Below are 14,062 nucleotides of genomic sequence, written 5' to 3' on the forward strand. Positions count from 1 at the left end.
GAGAGCAGGTTTCTCAAGGACCAACGCACAGTAATTTCATACTGCGGCATTTCGCATCTTGCCTCTCACAGTCCGTGTACCGGTATGTCGCGTCACTTTATACTTTTTTCCACATTTCGCTATTTCTGGCAAATGATGTTTGTGGACTAAGGTATGCTGGTAGAAGTAGTTTGTACCTAGTATTAGTAGTAGCTTAGCCCCTTACCGCGATGCCACCACAGGATTTCGATAGTTGCAAGGCCAAGAAAACATCGTAGCGGCTCAGCCTCTCAGGAGTCAGGACAGTAGCAAGGGGGCGAACCGGCCGCTGATGCACTCCGTAAGGCTGCACTGCACTACACGCATCTCCTCTGGACAGTACCGGTACCGGTACTCTGTACAGTACTGTATATAGAAGCGGGATTGTAAATGCGCGCTTGTAAGCTGACCGAGATCTTCGGATTCGGCGTGCTGTTCCTCGATACCACGTCGAGGCCTTTCCTCAATGTGAATGCATTGTACTTACCTAGTACTTCATGGCTCCAGCTGCCATCCCTGACACGATTGTGCTGGTTCCCCGTCGCTCGGCCGCTGCTCCGTACGGCGTCTCGAAGGTTCGCCCCTAAACAGGGCCACAATAACTCTCCACCCGTATTCCATCATACAACGTACCGGTACTTCGAGTGAATTTCTGAAACATCGAATCCTTTGCTAAATATCACACTTCCCCCCTCCCTTTCTCCCCCTCCCGGAGAAAAACCCTCCTCTCTATCGCCCATCGCCATCATTGTCTCGAGCATCTCACCCCTCGCCCACATCGCCTTTGCGACTCGACCACCACACGAAGACTGAACGAGCCCTCCTATCAGGCAGACTTGCTCTGTCTGTATCCTCACCCAGCAGCAACGTTGAAGGGCCGCAATGCCGCGACGGCGGCCTCTTCATGATGGCCACGTCAATGTCAATATCCTTATAATTGTGGCCTTGCTATTGATTGGAATCGTCGGCGCTCAGCAGCAGCAACGACGCGCGGTAGATCGAGAATCGCCCCATGAAGGACTGAAGCTCGAGGCCACCAAGATACCCCCCCCAGTCGTCACTCCCGGCTCCGCGAGAAGAAAGAAGACGGCAGAGGTTGATACGGGGAAATTTAACAACAACGACAACAACAACAACAACAGCAACAATAACAAGAAGAAGAAGAACGATGCGAGCGCCCTCGTAACTTTGGCTCCGGCAGATAGTGCCGTCGAAGCACCTCCTGCAAGGCGGCCCAGCCCAATAAGTGCTGGGCTTACCTCGCCGCAGAAAAATGCGCGGAACCTTGAGGATTGGGAAGTGGAAGATTTTGTGCTTCTGGCGACCGTCGATGGAAAGCTACATGCCCGGGGAAGGAAGACTGGCAAGCGGAAGTGGGAAGTGTCATCCGAGAACCCTATGGTGAAGACGGAATACCATCGCCCGAATCGATCGTCTGTCGACGCCGATTACAACCCAAACTCGATCGACGAATATCTGTGGATCGTGGAACCCAGTCCAGACGGGAACCTGTTCGTTTACCAGCCCAATGGACCCAACCCCGGATTGGTCGACACGGGTCTCACGATGAAGAAGCTGGCTGGTGAGATGTCACCATACTATGATCAGGAGAATGGGATCATCTACAATGGATTGAAGAAAACGAGCATGATTACAGTCGACGCAAACTCGGGGGAGGTTTTAACCTATTACGGTTCAGAGGGTGCCCTAGACAACGGGAATTGCAAAGCATCCGATGGAAAATTTGACTCGGATGAGTGCAAATTCGCTACTCTCGCTATTGGCAGACTGGAGTATGAAGTCCAAATTTCTGGGAAAAAAGATCATCGCCAAATTGCTACCCTGAGATTCTCCGAGTGGATCCCCAACACCTACGACAATGATCTCCATCGCCAATACCACAAGTCGATGGATAATAGCTATATTTACACCACGCATGACGGAGGGGTAATTGCGCTCGATCTCCAGGGAAACAGTGAAGCCGAAGGTGTGTTCCAGCAAAAATTTGATTCTCCAGTAGCACGTGTCTTCGACATAGCACGACCCTGGGGAGCGGACAAGAACAACCCCGAGTTGATTCTTCTCCCGCAACCACCGCCGCCGCTTGATGACGATACGGCTGCTCAGAGCCTTAGAGAGAGTAGGATCTTCCTCAACCATACCGAAGATGGTAGTTGGTTTGCCATGTCTGGTCTCAAGTATCCACTGGCTGTCCGAGAGAATGTCGGCAGGGCACAATGTACCCAGGAAGGATGGATGCAACACCATCCTCAGTGGGATATTACGGATCACTTTCAGTTGTCCAAGGCACTCGTCGGGTTGCACTCCATTGATGGACATACTGTTAGAACCCAACGGCTTGCCATATCCGGTCCGCAAGAGCAAATCATCAGAGAAGTTGCAGACCCGTATGTGATGGTGAAATTCATAACTTCTCTTCTCGGCTATTCCAGGTATCCTGGTGAAAAGTCTCGTCATCTTTCTGAAAAACTCCAAACACTCCTGATGTGGCAATTGCTAACTTGCTTTTCATGCAGGGCCGACAATACATTGGCATTGGCGAATGAGCCAACTTATTCCGAGTCTATGCGCCAGTACGGCCGGGATCTATGGCGTGACTACGTTTTGGCTCTTATCGCCAATCCGCTGATTTACATCGTGATCACCGTTTTTATCGTTTCCAACCAGCGGGAGATCCGAACAACCATTGGAAAATTTTACGCACGCATCACAAATGATAAAACCCCATCCAAATCTAAGACGCTCGACAAAGCTGTACGTGGCCTACATCTGTCTTCCTGACTGCCCCAAAACTCCTGGAGTACACTCGCTCCCAAGAAATATCTGAGAGGCGGTTACTGACTACCCGTGTCTACAGTCCAAAGTCGACAAACTGCCACAAATTCCGGAGGACAGAGTACTTCCACCTGTCGAAGGAACACCCGGTCTCCCATCAGCCACGATCCCACCCATCGAGGAGACAAAGCAAAGGTCCCGCGAATCCCCTGCAATTTCGGTTGAGAAAGAGGAAAAAACCAAAAAGGCTCACAGAGGTCGGCGGGGAGGTGTCAAGCACAAGAAAGGTCGAGCGAACTCACAAACTCCCTCCGAGGATGGTAAGACTGTTGCACGATCTCACCCAACAGTTGAAGATGCAGTCAGAAATGCTCAACAACTGGGGCAGCAAACAAAGCTCGAACCTGACATCCAGACGAAGCCGAGTCCTCCCGATGAGGTGTCTGGTCCAGTCATCCGTATTGGTGCTCTAGAAGTCAACACAGACAAGCTTATTGGCACTGGAAGTAACGGCACCCTTGTTTTCGAGGGCAACTTCGATGGTCGAGACGTCGCAGTGAAAAGAATGCTTATTCAATTCTTCGACATTGCATCACAAGAAACCAAGTTACTGAGGGAGAGTGATGATCATCCTAACGTCATCCGATATTACGCCCAGCAAAGTGCAGGAGAATTCCTATATATCGCTTTGGAACTTTGCCCTGCCTCACTAGCAGATGTCATCGACAAGCCGCAGAGAAATCGTGACCTGGCGCAAGCCGGTGAAAGAGATCTGCCAAATGTTCTTTACCAGATTACCAACGGTCTACAGCATCTGCACAAGCTCCGAATTGTCCATCGAGACTTGAAGCCTCAAAATATTTTGGTTGCCATGGGCAAAGACGGCAAACCGCGGTTACTTGTGTCTGACTTCGGGCTCTGCAAAAAGCTTGAGGGAGAGCAGTCATCGTTCCGCGCAACCACAGCACACGCTGCTGGTACTTCTGGCTGGCGTGCACCGGAACTTCTCCTGGACGACGATGCCAAGGATGGTAATACTCCTCAGGCAATGGTTGACGCCAGCACTGATGGCAACTCGGGCTCCCTCGTCCTGAACCCAGACTTGCTACCTAATCGCCGAGCTACGCGTGCGATTGACATTTTCTCACTTGGCTTGGTTTTCTTCTACGTCCTCACCAAGGGCTCTCATCCATTCGATTGTGGCGATAAGTTCATGCGTGAGGTCAATATTCGCAAGGGCTTGCACAACCTTGAACCTCTCCAAGTTCTTGGGGACTATGCCTACGAAGCTAAAGACCTGATCAATTCCATGCTAATGGCGAATCCAAAAGAACGACCTTCGGCACTTAACGTCATGGCCCATCCCTTTTTCTGGTCGCCCAAAAAACGCCTCAATTTCCTCTGTGACGTGTCTGACCACTTCGAGAAAGAACCCAGAGAGCCCCCGTCAGATGCCCTTAGAGAGTTGGAGAAACATGCCTCTGCGGTGTGCCGTCAAGATTTCCTTAGACATCTCGGCAAGGACTTTGTTGATTCGCTGGGCAAACAAAGAAAGTACACAGGAACTAGACTACTCGACTTGTTGCGCGCTCTGCGAAACAAAAAGAACCATTACGAGGATTTGAGCGATAAGTTAAAGGAGCATGTGGGCCCATTGCCGGATGGTTATCTCAGCTTTTGGACAAGAAAATTCCCGAATCTGTTAACCACTTGTTGGAATGTGGTCTACAACGTTGAGTGGGATGATACAGACCGCTTCAGAGAGTATTACTCGCCGGATTCAGGTGTTTGAAAATTTGGTCTTGAGGTGCCTCCTGTGTGGCGAGATTTGTATGTAAATTGGGATAGCTAGCACTTTTATATACCCATGAGCTTAGCGAATCAATTTTACAGTTGAACATTGGAGTCGTTCATACATATAAATACAATTGGCATCCTAAGTACAAAAACCGAGTCATCCAGTGTTGGCGGCTAATACTGTTTGGAAGGCTTGAAGCAATCCGAGAACCATAGGCGGCTGGTCTAAAGTTCGAGCGGCAACATGGTAAGGAGACTGAAATTATAAAATGGGTAGGGATCTCCGATCAGAAGAGAGAGCTGCGGTATGGCATCGAGCTCCAAACCTTCTTTTGTTATTGAGAAATAAATCTAATATATCCCTAGTGCCTCCACTATTGTTCCATAGATGTCCCCAAGGTCTTCTGTGACTCTACTACTTACGACTTTAAAACGAACCAGAGGGCCAGGGATAGCAATTCGAGGCGCATAGCTAACTATTCACTTCCATCAGATCAGCCATCAATAAGTAGAAAGCGGCAACTCGCATCTCAGTTACAGCAACCGGGCTCCTGGTAAGCATTTGCTTTGCTCCGCAACTCTGACGAACAGTATACCTTAGGTTTTTGCTTTTGTTCTGTGGGTGAAGGCTGATGAACTGCGACTGCTGGTTAACCCCTCTTCTACCAAAGGAATAGATAGAAAGCAAGCAGAACATCTCTTGACCTCCTTCTTGTCCAACAAGAGCAATCGTCCATTCATTCGTTCGTCCATTCATTCATTCATTCATTCATTAAGCTCTGCGAACTTGCGTTGCTGCTTCTCACCTTTGAGGCTTTGTTCACTGCGTTGGAAAAGCTACTACCAGCTCTCCGTTTCGCAACCAGGGACGTCCTTCTGTGAGGCCTCTACAAAACATCTCGCATTACTTTAAAGGAACCACCCACCTCTCGATCTTCACCTCAACTAGTTCCGCTACCTCTGCGAAACGCCACATAGTGTACAGTCCCACTACCCACATCCAAGATGTCTTGTAAGAGCCCCTCCAGCTTGCGGCGCAAAACAGGTCACCGGCTAACACAACCGCAGTACTGCCAGCAGAAATCGCACAGTACTCTGCCATCATCGACGACATTCTCCGAAACTGCGACCTCGCAACGATCTCTGCCAAGAAGATCCGCAAGGGCCTACAGGAAGCGCTGAACCAGGACATTTCCGACAAGAAGGTAAGCTTCCTCCCGCCCCCTCCTACCCGGTCTTCACCGTCACCTTCACCTTCTGCCGGCCCACGAGCATAGCCAACATCCCAATTGCAGGAACAAGTCAGCGCCCTGATTCTCCGACGATTCGACCACTTCGAAGCCCTCACCAAATCCTCGCCCCCGCCGGCTGCAACCCCCACCGGCGCGATCAAGAGCGAGGCCGTGAAGCACGAAAGCACAAGCCCCAGGTCTTCCCGCTCCCCCAAATCCGAGCCCCGGTCGGACTCGGAGGACGCGCCGCCACCCAAGAAGAAGCGGAAACAGGCTGCTGCTGGGGGCCAGAACGACGACGCGAAGCTCGCGGCGAGGCTGCAGGCGCAGGAGAACCGGAGCACGCGAGCAACCCGCGGGGGCGCGGCTGCTAAGAAGGTTGTGAAGAAGGCCAAGAAGCCGAGGAAGAAGAGCGAGAAGAAGATTGCGAAGGAGGACGATAGCGAGTTGGAGATTGGCAGCGATGGGGAGGTCAAGGAGAAGCCGAAGAAGGGAGGCTTTCATAAGCAGTATTCTCTGAGTGCGCCGCTGGCGAACGTGATTGGGGAGCCGACGGTATGTATTTTTCTTCTTCTTCTTCTTCGATTTCTCGCCATACTCGAGATATATATATATTTTATATCTCATTTTTATATTTTATACTTACTCCCGGGGACTGCATCTCTCTCCATCTTGGTTTTGGGCTCTGGATCCCGGCTTCTCCTGAGCTAGCTAACGAGGAACGAACGCAGCTCTCGAGACCGCAGGTAGTCAAGAAGATCTGGGAGTACATCAAGGCGCGGGATCTGCAGGATCCGGCCGACAAACGCCAGATCCTCTGCGACGACAAGCTGCAGATGGTGTTCAAGACGGAGAAGGTGCACATGTTCACCATGAACAAGATCTTGAGCAAGCAGCTATATGATGTCGAGGAATAGGACCGTCCTCTTGACCTTGATCGATTGCGGATATGGGTGGCATGTTGATGGGGGAGGGACACGGGCATGGCTGGAGGGGCATACAGGACTTGGAGTCATGGGGTGTCAAGGTGGTTTTCGGGCGGTTCATCGGTAGCAGTGCATACGGCGTGATGGATAGGGACGCGATCTGGGTGGAATTGGTTAGGGGAGGAGTACCAGGAACACCATGGTAGAATGGATACTTTCACCAGCTTGGTGCAAAATGCTTAATGATATTGGAGCGTTGCTCTTTGGACTTTTTCAACGTAAGGAATAGATATGCATTTGGGTGTCAGAACAAATTTTACTTGGAAATTTACGTCGTTCTTTTCGGAGAGTGGCAATTGTATTATAAAGAATGTATGACTCTTCTTTTTATCATAAGCCTGTCAGCTTCGTTGCGACGCCACGGACAGCTCTCTGAAATACACGCACTAGTCCTACTTGCGCGTTGGATTGCGAACCACCATGATGAAATTGCGAGCCCCCAGGGTCTCCTTGATATCCGCTAAAACGGCCTCGATAGGAGTTACACAGGTCACGAGTGTTTGAAAACAGTCTCCCCACATCATGCCAACCACCGCACCGTCAATGTCCCAAACGAGAGCCCCAGAATCGCCCTTCAGCGAAAATCTAGATCCGCTAGGCGCATCTTTGATGTGCCATTCATCTGACTTGGTAATACCATCGCCCCATAGATAATCGGATGCTATAGCCCCCGTCATGCCCGACGTGAAATAGGTCGACCGGCCGTACTTCCACACAATGTGATTCTTATAGACTTCATCGGCATGTCTTGTTTCTCCAGTATATCGTGCCTTGAAAGATGATTGCCGAGGTATTCGGGCACGTCATCTACATCCTTCGGGCGGCTTTCATAACTAGTTTTTCCAGCGGTTTTGACATAGCTGGTAATGCTTGTATGCAGGAGATTTTCGCATTGAGAGCCCTTAGACACGTTAATAAACAGCCATTGATGTTACAATGAAGAAGGATTTACACACCTGGTTTACGAGGAGCGATCGATCCGGACAACAGTTATTTTGATCCACATTGATCAGGGCCCAGTCGACTCGATGCCTTCGGCTGGGGCGAGCTCGAGAAACACGAATACCAGATGAGCTCTGCACGCTCCCCAGCTCTCTCGCGTCACTAGAACCCAGGACGGGACTCGCATGCACTTTTCTGCCCTGTTGATAGCAGAGTTTTATTCAAGCAACATCCGCGTCATATCACCTTCAGAAGGCTGATCGAGAATCACCTCGGGTTCTGTGAGAGGATTGTATACGTGCATGCGGTCGCCGCCAAAGATCGCGCGGTGTTTCGTGAGCCCGTACACACTGCCGTCTATATCAACAGATCCGGCAAGGGTGGCCGTTCCGAAAAATTTCCGTCGTTATGCGTGCTTTATACGATTGATGCGCCGGCTAGAGGATAGTTTGTCGGTACGAACAAATCTTGGGTCCTGCTTCCTGGGTTGTCATCATCTGCTCGATGTGCTGGACCTTCGGATCGGATTCCTTCCATCATTTCGACCTCCAGCCCAGGCAGTCCGACTCTGGAACATATTAGTCTTGCTTATTTGCTTGATACACAATCAATGGGACTTACTTTACGCATTCTTCCTTGATGACATCCACCACTCTTTGAGCCTCAGCGGTCGCGGTGTGATCCTTCTCGGCTGTAATTAATACCACTGCCGGGCTTTCCAATTCAATGTGGTTGCGGCCTAATCGAAGATAATCGACCGAAGTCCACGTAACGGGCTTCTTGGTCATCAAGATAGCAACAATCGATTCGCGAAGCCCTTTTCCCAAGGCTTGCTTTATGACACGGTCCTTCGAGACAAAATGAAGCATAGGTGTCGGACCCCTAAACCCGCTATCGTCGGGATCTGTGACGATGGTTGCAGGCCGGGGGATCTTGCTGCTCCTTGCTAATAGCTGCGGCATTCCAGGCAGTCCATAGTAGTAGCTGGAGAAATCAGACATATTTGAAGAATTTTGGGAGTCGAATGTGGAGGAGTTGAATATCGATGCATTCGTCGCAGTCGAGGTGGCAGATTGAGTGGTAAAAGTAGTGTCCATGGATGTGGTTGAGTTTTTGGGAAGGCGCTACTGACGCGCTTGTGCTTTCCGTATGGGGATCCATTTTATCGGGAAGCTACGTGCGTACCGTGCTTGGGACGGGAGTGTGATGATACTGTGAGCTGCTCAGTATTTGAGAGGTTGAAGTTGAGTTTGAAGTTGAAGTTGAAGTTGTGGTTCAGGTTACAATCGTCGGCTAAGACTGAAAGGATGAAGGGAGCCCTACCTCCCACCTAAGCGAGCCGACGATGATGGAAAAAGTTGCCTTAATCACATGGTCCGTGCAGCATAGCCCCCCACCTTCACCTTAGTCACCACGCGCGGAGATTAATTTATAATTAATTATGTAATCCTATTCTACGAAAGCAGAATGCCGTAAAGGGATTCAAAGATTGCAAAAGGTTTAAAGGCTTCTTAGGTTTCAACAGCTACAAAGGTTCTATATGTTCTCAATGTTTCAAAAGCTTTTCGAATTTCAAAGATTCCAAAAGCTCTAAAGACTTCAAAGGCTTCAAATGCCTGAAAGACTTCGAAGATTTGTGGTGCGAGATCTCGGAATATATATGTAGTGCAGCACGGGACAGGGTGTCAGGACTCAGCAAGGTACCTACCGGTAGTACGGAGACAAGCTTAGCTACTTAGCCGAACATCATTCTTTTACCACGTCAACTACACCACGCCAGCTTCACAATAGGAAAACTGCACTCTGAGATCAAGGAACTCCCAGATACGTCGAAGAAACTAGAATTAAAACACTACGGCCTCCGAGATGTCTGCGCGCGCACCAGCACAGAATGGAGGAGGGGCCACCACGGATCTACCTTCCAGACCCAGAGGAGGCGGCCGAGGAAGATCTCAAGGCCGGGGGCGGGGACGAGGCAGAGGCGGAAACATGAATGATGGAGAGAACCCCCAGCACAATCCAGGGGGGGCTCGGAAAGGAGGACGCGGAGGCCAGAACCAGAACCAGAACGGCGGCCAGAGGATGGGAGCAGCTGTTGCCCTTGCAGATGCCAACCCGAGACCAAGTCCTACGGACCCGGCGCAACTTGCTGCCAGATACAAGCGGCCGGAAGCTGCAGAGGGGAAGAATGGCGAGGAGGGTGTCGATGCTGAGGTCTGCTTTATCTGCGCGAGTGAGATCGAGCATGAGAGTATTGCGCCTTGTAACCATCGGACGTGCCATATTTGCTGCTTGCGGATGAGAGCGCTGTATAAGGATCAGAACTGTGCTCATTGTCGGGTACTTTGCCGTCATCCGAGAGCCCAAGTTCAATGCTAATGCTTCAACAGACGCCTGCGCCTTTTGTGGTTTTTACGAACGACAAGACAAAGCGGTATGAGGACTTTACGGACGCTGATATTGCCAGCGTGGACAAAATCAATGGCATCCGTTATGAAAGTACTGAGATCGAGGGCGATACTACGCTGCTACTGCGATTCAATTGTCCGGATGAGATCTGCGATGTGGCGTGTATCAGCTGGCCAGATCTGCACCGCCATGTGAGGGTAGCTCATAAGAAGAAGATATGTGATCTGTGTTCCAAGCATAAAAAGATCTTTACGCATGAGCACGAACTTTACACGGACGCTGAGCTATCCAAGCACATGAAGAACGGAGACGACAATCCAGGAGCGGTCGATCAGAGTGGCTTCAAAGGACATCCGCTGTGTTCCTTTTGTGGGACGAGATTTTATAGTGATGATGAGCTCTTTGTTCATTGCAGAAATTCTCACGAGAAGTGTCACGTCTGTGATGAGCGAAGTGGTGGCGTGCCGCAGTATTTCCTCAACTATGAGGCTGTTTATGCTCATATGGTTAAGGACCATTATGTATGCAGAGAACCCGAGTGTCTTGAGAAGAAGTTCATTGCTTTTGCTTCCGAGATGGATCTGAAGGGTCATCAGTTAGAGGAACATGCAAATTCGCTGTCGAAGGATGTCCGGAGAGATGCTAGGACTGTGGATATCTCGTCTTTCGATTACAGGGCACCTTATGTTGAGGCGAGGAGGGGAGGTGGAAGTCAACGAGAGCAGAGAGAAGGAAGAGGACGCGGGAGAGGGAGAGATCCGAACGCGGAGCCTATACCTGCATCGAGTGCTCAACCTTTGCGGAGAGATGAGCAAGCATTCCAGCGACAGATGGCTATCCAGAGTGCTCAGTCTATTACACCGCGCACCTTTGGAGGCCAATTGACTGCCAATCCGACACCTGCTCAATCTCGAGCACCAGCGCCTGCAGCGATGACCGTACCACCACCATCTAGGAACGTGGAAGCTGCAGTTCGGGCCACCAGCACCCCAGACACTCCTCAAGCCGGCACGACACCCCAAGAGCACGCTCGCGCCGCTCGACATAGTGCTGTCATCGAACGAGCATCTACCCTACTCCAAAGCAATACCAACAAACTTTCTCAATTCCGCAACTTCATCTCCTCTTTCCAGAAGAACGCTATCGCGGCCCCAGCTCTCATCGACTCCTTTTTCGCCCTCTTTTCAGACACACCACCTTCCGCCCTTGGTACCCTCATTCGAGAAGTCGCAGATCTCTTCGAGGACCCTGCCAAAGCTGCCGCTATTCGCGCAGCTCACAGTAGTTGGCGTGCCGTCAACGAAGACTACCCCTCCTTACCAGCTGCAAGCAGCAGTGGCGGCGGCTCTATACCACTCAACTGGGCCGTAACGACACCCAGCACTTCCTCCTCCGCAAAGCCCAAAACTAGTCGAGTACTAAAGCTTAAGTCTTCAACAGCCCAGTCATCACGCTCCTCTGTCTCGCAAAATAGGTCATGGGGCACAGCTTCCAAAGCTTCTTCCTCAACGGCAGCAGCTTCAGCTTCTAGCTCGAACCCGTTCCCGGGCCTACCTTCCGCGGCAGCGAGGCCCAGCGCGCCTACTAGGACGGTCTCGACTGTCTCTTGGGCAGCGTCTTCTTCGTCGTCTGGGCCTGCGAGACCGACACCGCCGACGAGTAGACCAGTGAGTAGGAATGTCGGTAAGGGAGATAGTAGCGCGTTCCCCGCACTGCCGGCGGCTGCTAAGCCTATGAGCTCGATCTTTGGGTATGGGAGTGGCATGGTGAGGAGGGATGCTGGCATGGGGCCGAGCAGTAATGCGTGGAGTGCTAGTAGCGATGCGAGTGCGAGTGGAAGTGGAAGTGGAAGTGGCAGTGGGAATATGGTTGAGACGGAGCAGGGTGAAGAGGTGGGCGGGAAGGGGAAGAAGAAGGGGAACAAGGGGAAGAAGGTTATGCTTTACAACTGGGGCTAAGAGGGTGTGCGATGAGGATTACGCATATGATTAGGGAGTGGGGTAAAGGTAGATTTTTGTGTGGGATGAGCGGATGTGATTGATACCATGACGATGACCACATGAAAAGCGAATTTGAGAAGTTTGGTGTCGGCGGGGAAGCGAGCGTGCGCTGTGCATATTAGAGAGAAAGATATATCCGGTGGTTCGTGTAGAGCGGCATGGGTAGATATTGACTTTTTCCTCCCTCTCTTTCTCCTTCCCGAGCTGTTCTCTTTCTTCTCCTGTTCTGTCTTAAGTATCAGGCATCCTCAGCTGGGTCACGAAAACGCAGGCCTGAGAAGGGCATTAAGTGTGATATCTATCCTGTGTGAGGTGGAAAGGAAGCTGGTCCTAAGGACGCTGACAATCCTCCCGGATGGTACGGTACAGAAGTTGTGCGGGTGTGCCTGAGAGGCTTTGGATGTTTGAATTGGATTGAATTGGATTGGATTGGATTGGATTGGATTGGATGGCTTGGACGTCAGATGAAATAGCTAGCCGTTGTGGGGGTTGTAGCAAAGGCGAGGGGTTCTCTAACAAGTACCTACCTACTCTACTTGCCTACCTACACCCTGAACTCTTTCGTTTGAGGGGGACCTTCCTACTTCGAGTCTTTGACCAACCAAATCGGTCACGGTACTCTTGAATGCGTCCTCACGGAACCACGTCCCCACAACACCACCACACTGCACACTGACTGCACACTGGCAACAACGTCGCGTCGACAGCAAGGCTGCCATACATTCATTTCACGAAAAGGAGAGAAGTTAGAAAAAAGGAAAAGGACGCAAAGATAGAATGGTAGGGCCCCCCCCGCCAGCTCCACCTCCGCCTCCAGAAGGAAAGGGCGCGCACTCACTCACTCACTCACTTTCTCACTTACTCACTTACTCACTCACTCACTCACTTACTCATTTTCTCTCTCTCTCACAGGCGCCCAAGAACCTCCCGCCGGCGGCCAAGCAGGCCAAGATCCTCGCCTACTTCCAGGAGTCGATGTCGGTGTTCACGCTCAAGGAGCTCGAGAAGAACATCGCGGCAGTGGCCTCGGTCAACCAGATGCAGGTCAAGGAGTACCTGCAGGCGATCCAGGACGAGAACCTGATCCGCGTGGAGAAGATCGGCAGCGGCAACTGGTACTGGTGCTTCACGTCCGACGCGAAGATGGGCAAGGAGCGGATGCTGGCGAAGCTGAGCGCGGAGGAGGAGGGCTTGCTGGGCGCCGTGAGGGAGCTGGAGGCTGTCATTGAGGCGGAGGTGCGCGCGCGTGAGGATGGAGATGGGGAGTGGGATGGGGATGGGCAGGGAGAGGGCGTGGATCGGAAGTCGTTGTTGGAGATGCATGCGAGGTTGATGGGGGAGATGGAGGGGTTGGATAGGGCGTTGGCAGCTTATAGCGATCATGATCCCGAGGAGGTCATGCGCAAGGCGCTGGAGGTAAAGCGGTTGAGGGAGAGCGCCGTGAGGTGGACGGATAACCTGGAGTCGCTGGAGTCGTTTCTGCATGGGCTTACGGATCGGGAGAGGGTGACTAGTATCATGGAGGCGGCGTGTGGTGCTGAGTATGTTGCTGGAGAGGGATTGACGGATCTGTGATGGATGTGTGGCTGGTGGTTTGCTCAGATGGGTGATGAGGATGGAGGATGGGTGACGAATATCGCGAGAGGGGACTTCTTGATCTGGCTTGCCATACATACTGGCTTTGGTCTATTGACCAGGTGGTCTCTTCTATTGTTACTTACTAGCCGACATGTACGATATCTGATGGCTTAATCAAGCGTCCTCGACTGCAATAGGCCTCCTGGCTTTTGCAAAGCTCAAATTCAATACCCGGTTCGCAAGAACATTTTAGTTCTTGACGTCCGATAGGAGCGTCATGCTGTGGTGAGACAGTGTGCTTCGC

General features: G+C 51.4%; 5 protein-coding genes across 5 annotated transcripts; 4 read left to right on the plus strand and 1 right to left on the minus strand.

Moving 5' to 3' along the window:
• Positions 1 to 900: 900 nt before the first annotated feature.
• On the plus strand, positions 901 to 4,606 carry L3040_008999 (uncharacterized protein; the record flags this gene model as incomplete). The annotated part of the gene is made up of 3 exons (XM_007296134.1): positions 901 to 2,426; positions 2,556 to 2,793; positions 2,897 to 4,606. 3 exons carry the CDS (start codon positions 901 to 903, stop codon positions 4,604 to 4,606), a joined length of 3,474 nt encoding a protein of 1,157 aa, XP_007296196.1.
• A 1,010-nt stretch (positions 4,607 to 5,616) lies between these two features.
• On the plus strand, positions 5,617 to 6,760 carry L3040_009000 (uncharacterized protein; the record flags this gene model as incomplete). The annotated part of the gene is made up of 4 exons (XM_007296135.1): positions 5,617 to 5,623; positions 5,680 to 5,816; positions 5,907 to 6,398; positions 6,575 to 6,760. 4 exons carry the CDS (start codon positions 5,617 to 5,619, stop codon positions 6,758 to 6,760), a joined length of 822 nt encoding a protein of 273 aa, XP_007296197.1.
• Positions 6,761 to 7,221: 461 nt separating this feature from the next.
• Positions 7,222 to 8,868, minus strand: L3040_009001 (uncharacterized protein; the record flags this gene model as incomplete). The annotated part of the gene is made up of 6 exons (XM_066155800.1): positions 7,222 to 7,490; positions 7,538 to 7,730; positions 7,786 to 7,961; positions 8,018 to 8,121; positions 8,235 to 8,339; positions 8,393 to 8,868. The coding sequence occupies 6 exons, from the start codon at positions 8,866 to 8,868 to the stop codon at positions 7,222 to 7,224; spliced, it is 1,323 nt and encodes a 440-aa protein (XP_066010088.1).
• A 769-nt stretch (positions 8,869 to 9,637) lies between these two features.
• L3040_009002 (uncharacterized protein) lies at positions 9,638 to 12,138 on the plus strand (the record flags this gene model as incomplete). Its single annotated transcript, XM_007296137.1, has 2 exons — positions 9,638 to 10,111; positions 10,162 to 12,138. The coding sequence occupies 2 exons, from the start codon at positions 9,638 to 9,640 to the stop codon at positions 12,136 to 12,138; spliced, it is 2,451 nt and encodes an 816-aa protein (XP_007296199.1).
• Positions 12,139 to 12,957: 819 nt separating this feature from the next.
• Positions 12,958 to 13,755, plus strand: L3040_009003 (uncharacterized protein; the record flags this gene model as incomplete). Its single annotated transcript, XM_066155801.1, has 2 exons — positions 12,958 to 12,960; positions 13,093 to 13,755. The coding sequence occupies 2 exons, from the start codon at positions 12,958 to 12,960 to the stop codon at positions 13,753 to 13,755; spliced, it is 666 nt and encodes a 221-aa protein (XP_066010089.1).
• Positions 13,756 to 14,062: the final 307 nt, after the last annotated feature.

Source organism: Drepanopeziza brunnea (assembly GCF_022702325.1).
Source record: "Drepanopeziza brunnea f. sp. 'multigermtubi' strain 214-2 chromosome Unknown ctg19, whole genome shotgun sequence".
Taxonomy (NCBI): Eukaryota; Fungi; Ascomycota; class Leotiomycetes; order Helotiales; family Drepanopezizaceae; genus Drepanopeziza; species Drepanopeziza brunnea.